Genomic DNA, 5,710 nt, shown 5'->3' with positions numbered 1-5,710 from the left:
ATTTATTAAATTGCCGATTTTGGATCATATCACATTACAGAAATAAAGTACTGCTGTTACTGCTGAATATGCATCCTGTTAATGTAACCATATGTCAAGGTGTGCAAAGTTAACAAACCAGTGGTGTAGCTATTGAGGGTTCAGCGGCTGGAATTGTGACCAGGCCTCTAAGCCAGAGGGCCCACAGGGCTTTTCCTTGTTGATACACTACATGCTGCTTACCTATCTGCCTGCCTTTTATTATGTGGGAGTGTTATTGAAGAACTAATACAGCAGGGGTCCTCAACTGGCGGACCGCCGTCCAAACCTGGACAGCGGAGGCCAGCTGTCCGGACCCCTGGTCAGACCTCCCAACCGCCCCGGCTCCCATGTGTCCCTCTCCTCACTGCACTGCCTCCCGCCCCATAGGCGTACTGTCCTTAGATGTCAGTACGCCTGTGGGGCTGGGGGCAGTGCGGGGAATCCCCGGGATGTCCGGGGATTCCCCAGCAGAGCGCGCACCTGTGAGCTCAGTGTATGCCGCCGGCCTGAACTTCCCAGAAGTACAAGCCAGCGGCGTACACTGAGGTCTCTGGTGCGTGCTCTGCTGGGGAATCCCCGGACATCCCCAGAGAGCACGAATAAGCCGGGGGCCGGACCGACATGAGAAAAGAAGAAGACAGGTGCGGCGGGGGAGCGAGGTGCTAGGTGAGTTGTGATTTGTTTTTTTTGTGTCTCAGGGCTATATACTACTGGGGGGGGGGTCTATATACTACAGGGGGGAGCTCAAGGGGGTCTATATACTACAGGGGGAGAGCGCACAGGGGGGGCTGTATACTACGGGGGGAGAGGTCACAGGGGGGCTATATACTACAGGGGGGAGGTCACAGGGGGGCTATATACTACAGGGGGAGAGCACACAGGTGGGCTATATACTACTGGGGAGAGCACACAGGTGGGCTATATACTGCTGGGGGAGCTCACAGGGGGCTATATACTACTGGGGGGAGCTCACAGGGGGCTATATACTACAGGGGAAGAGGTCACAGGGGGCTATATACTACAGGGGGAGAGTGCACAGGGGGACTATATACTACTGGGGGGAGCTCAGAGTGGGCTATATACTACAGGAGGAGAGGTCACAGGGGGGCTATATATTACTGGGGGGAGCTCACAGGGGGCTATATACTACAGGGGGAGAGTGCACGGGGGCTATATATAACTGGGGGGAGCTCACAGGGGGCTATATACTACAGGGGGAGAGGTCACAGGGGGGCTATATACTACAGGGGGAGAGGTCACAGGGGGGCTATATACTACAGGGGTGAGCACAGGGGGCTATATACTACAGGGGGAGAGGTCACAGGGGGGCTATATACTACAGGGGGAGAGCTCACAGGGAGGCTATATACTACTGGGGGAGCAACAGGGGGGCCACTTTTCCCAGTAATAAGCATCAATTCTGTATGTAAATAGTTGAACGTTTGTGAAAAGTAACAAAACACGTTTCTTACTGATGTTCAGCTCGGACCTTCACCTGACAATAGACCCCGGTAAGTGGACCTTCACTAAAAGTTGTTGAGTACCCCTGTAATACAGTATAGGGTCATGAAGGAGGCACAGTGGGTCCTAACTACTATATGGGGAAAAGAGAGAGGGTCTCACTACTATATGGGGGAGGGGGTATATATTTTAGCAAGACCACTGCTTTTAGACCTAGATAATGGGCTATAAACAGTGGAGAAGGGGAGGAGATAGAGGCGTGTTTGCAAATTGGATGCTTTTGCAAAAGTATGTCACTTGAAGTGCCCTACAATAGTGTCTATGGCATGGGCGGAGATGCACGCCGCCGCAAGCGGGTACGAGCGACGGAATACGCCGCGAGTCATACGCAGGATTTCCGTAGCGTGCTTGCACCTTAAAGGACAACTCCCACGAAAAAAAATTTTGGCTTATTTAACGCACATTACAAAGTTATATAACTTTGTAATGTGGTTAAATACCCGGTCTGGCCCCCTTCCCCCACTTTCCGACCCCCGACCCCCCCGGAAGTTAAAGAATGTATACATTACCTATTACGGTTGTCACGGACCTCTTCTCCCAGGCGGCATCTGGTGACTACGACGTCAGAGCCGGGGGGCGGTCCGGGTCTTCTTCCTCCTCTGCGTCTTCATTGAAAGTGAATGGGAGAGAAAAGGCTGCTGGTGCACATGCGCACCAGCAGCCTTTTCATTGGCTGGAGCGCATCACATGGCTTCCAGCTTGCTCAGCCCTGATTGGCTGAGCTTGCTGGAAGCCATGTGATGCGCTCCAGCCAATGAAAAGGCTGCCGATGCGCAAGCGCACTGGCAGCCTTTTCTCTCCCATGGACCCGGAAATAAGAGACATCGCTGGACGGCGGACGCAGGTGACGGTGAGGCGGACGTCGGGCGAATGGAGTGGCGATCGTCACCGGAGGTATGGTGAGTATGGTGTCTGTGTGTGTCTGTGTTTTTTTTTTTGGGGGGGGGGGGGGTCCCGCGGGAGTTGTCCTTTAATGCTGAAGAGGGTGGGGAGGAGGGACAGAGGGGTAGTGCAAAGTTAGGGCACAGATACTCCCGTTTGGCACGGGCTTCAAATTTAAAAGTATTTTTTTAGGACAATAACTGCATCACCTGCCGAACGGACCGCAGGACAGATCTTGGATTAAAAGCAGTTATCCGAAGGTACAAGTGGTTTGGGGGGGGGGGGGGGTCAGATTGTGGGTAAAGAGTCGCTTTAAGCTTTCTGGCAGGGAACCCTAGGCGTCTACAGAATTCTGATTGTGAAACACTGTGCTACAAGATAATCCACTCATTTTGAGCTCCCTGCTATAACCCTTAGGGGGTTGTTTCTAATGACTTTCTATTTATATTCTAGCCCTATTTGGCCAGTGAGACATTTCTTCCTTTCCTTGTATGCATCTAAAGGAAAACTTAGGCGTTTTGTGTTTTTAGCTTATTTAACACACATTACAAAGTTATACAACTTTGAAATGTATGTTAATAAGCTATCTGGCGCCATTCCCCCCCTCACCCACCCCGCCTTCTCCCCCGAAAGTGAAAGAAAGCATACATAGCTAATAACTGTCAACCTGGTTCTCCTCCACCAGCGCCATCTTCTGTCGATGTCCTCAGAGTGGGTGGCAGGCCTCGTCTTATTCCTCCTTGACGTCTTCCAGTGAAGAGAATAGGAGAGAAAAGGCTGCTGGTGCACTTGCACACCAGCAGCCTTTTCATTGGCTGAAGCATATCACATGGCTTCCAGCTTGCTCAGCCCTGATTGGCTGAGCAAGCTGGAAGCCATGTGATTTGCTCCAGCCAATGAAAAGGCAGCTGATGTGCATGTACACCAGCAGCCTTTTCTCTCCCATTCTCTTCACTGGAACCCGAAAGTGAGGAAGATCTGAAGACGCTGGCTTGATCTGACGGGGTCGTGGCCAGTGGGAGATTCAAGCGGCAATCATCACCGGAGGAATGGTGAATATAAAATGTGTGTGTCTGTGGGTTTTTTTTTTGCACTGCTAGAGTTGTCCTTTAACCCCTTTAAAACAAAGTCCATTGATGTATGGATGTCCGGGTCAAATTAATGCAATGTTCCTCCCCGCCTTCAAAGAGCCGTAGCGCTTTTATTTTTCCACTTACAGGGCTGGTTGGGGTGTCATTTTTTGTGCCATGATCTCTAGTTTTTATTAATGTATATTGGTGTAATTTTTTAACACTTTTTAACAATTTTTTTCTGATATATAATTTTATAAAATCACTGATTGCTATAGATCGCTGCATTTAAGGGGTAAATGACAAGCAGCTGTGGGATCGCAGCTGCCTGTCATTATGCTGGGCTCCCGGGACACTGATGTGTGCGGGACCGCTCTCACTGCAGCGGTCCCACACACATCGAACCCCTCTCACCTCAGGATCATACATGTACATTCCTAATGCACGGGGTATGTGCAGTAGGAACGTATATTTAGGTATTGCTGACGTGAAGGGGTTAAAATATTAGGGAACAATATATGTACCTGTGTTATCTACATGGAAAAAAAAGGTAAACAAAAATATAAAGGTAAACAATGGTAAAATAATATTTTGTTACTTCTCTTTTCTGTCTCAACAGGAGTATATGGAACAGTATACTTTGTTTGTAACCTGCTGGTATAGAAAATATACAAGTGCACCAGTGAACACTACAGATATTTCTTCATAGCCCACTGTGGGCAGTTTTTTCCTTTCAGCCTTTGAAAATAATTTCTGATGCTTCCTGTATTTATTCTTGTTTCCATGATTGTTTTGGCCGCCAGCACCGTGATGGCGGTTTTCACCAATTCCTTCATCATCGCTGTCAACCTTATAGATAAAGCCAAGTCTAAGAACCTCAGTCCATCTGATCTCATTGTAGTGACTCTATGTGTGTCCAACATTTTCTTTCAGCTCATCATGCTAGTCAATGATTACATGAGCTTTGTGTGTGCTGATATCTACTTTACAGATGAGTTCTACCTTATATCCACTGCACTACTCGTGCTGCCGATCTACTGCAGCTTCTGGTTCACAGTTTGCCTTTCACTCAATTATTACTTGCAGATTATCATAGCCACTCATCCATTTTTGATAAGACTGAAGCTTGCGACTCCTCAGTTAGTTCCATGGTTAATTATGGCTTCAGTTTTTATATCATTTGCTACAGGCCTTCCTTTATCTTGGAACTTCAACCAAGATTCTACATATGTAAACATGTCAACAAACGAAAGTGCGTCAATCTCTGTTGCTAACCTGGATGCTGCATATCCGGTACCCAGTACCCTCATACTTTGCTCTATTCCATTAGTATTGGTAGGTGTTGCAAATTGTCTGATCATCAAGTCACTTGTGGCACATACTTACAATTCAGATAGGAATGGAAAGGGAGAGCCCAGCGCTCATGCGGAAGGTCGGGTTCGAGCAGCAAGGACAATAAGCTGTCTTCTCCTCCTCTATATATGCTTTTATATATCAGAAGTTCTCCTCTTTATAGAAACCTTCCCTCGAAGTAGCCCAGGATTCTGCACCTGTTTGATGATCATCTATGGCTATTCACCAGCCCAGTCCATTGTTCTCATTTCTGGAAGTCCAAAATTAAAACAAGCATCTCTGAGTTTATTCCATTGTGTTGGAGGCACCAGCAAGGGAAATCCGAAGACGCCAACAGTGCTTTTCATCAAGCTGAGAATGACGAAAACTGTAAACTTACCAGCAAACTGAATATTATCCATTTTATGCACACTGTTTAAGGTGTCTGTGGGTATTATGTACCCAGCGCATAAAGATGGACCAAAGGATCTGCATATTGTTATATGTATATTATGTTGTTTTTTATTTTAATATATTTTATTTCTCATGATTGTACATGGATCTGTTAAGTAAATCATTTTGATAATGTTCCTTGTTTTTTATATGGCCTTTTTTGTAACAAGAAATTATCACAAGGGTCGTACCCAAGGACGACAACTGGTTTTGTGTTGCAGGCTAGATAGGTGTTGTACATTTTGAGGAGCTGTTTCAGTGATGCAAAGTGCAGGAATTAGGTACATCCTCTTTAATCTGACCCAGGGATAGAACGGCGTCATCACGGGGAAGCCGGTGCAGCGGTCCATTTTTTGAACTGCGGCCCAGTTCCTGTGTACGGCGCCGTTCTATCCAGGGGTACGGGCCAGGACTGAAGCACACAAGGCGGG

At 47.6% G+C, this 5,710-nt stretch overlaps 1 protein-coding gene across 1 annotated transcript; it reads left to right on the top strand.

Annotated features, from left to right (window-relative positions):
* Positions 1–4,250: 4,250 nt before the first annotated feature.
* LOC138785525 (taste receptor type 2 member 40-like) lies at positions 4,251–5,237 on the top strand. Its single transcript, XM_069961565.1, has one exon. It carries the CDS (start codon positions 4,251–4,253, stop codon positions 5,235–5,237), a length of 987 nt encoding a protein of 328 aa, XP_069817666.1.
* The last annotated feature ends 473 nt before the right edge of the window (positions 5,238–5,710 follow it).

The sequence above is a fragment of the Dendropsophus ebraccatus genome, chromosome 3 (genome assembly GCF_027789765.1).
Source record: "Dendropsophus ebraccatus isolate aDenEbr1 chromosome 3, aDenEbr1.pat, whole genome shotgun sequence".
Taxonomy (NCBI): Eukaryota; Metazoa; Chordata; class Amphibia; order Anura; family Hylidae; genus Dendropsophus; species Dendropsophus ebraccatus.
The sequence above is the reverse complement of the archived record's forward strand: the minus strand, read 5'-3'. Positions and strand labels throughout refer to the sequence as shown.

Bases quoted from the DNA above. Each gene is read 5' to 3' on its own strand.
- LOC138785525 (XM_069961565.1), top strand. From the start codon at position 4,251: ATGCTTCCTGTATTTATTCTTGTTTCCATGATTGTTTTGGCCGCCAGC.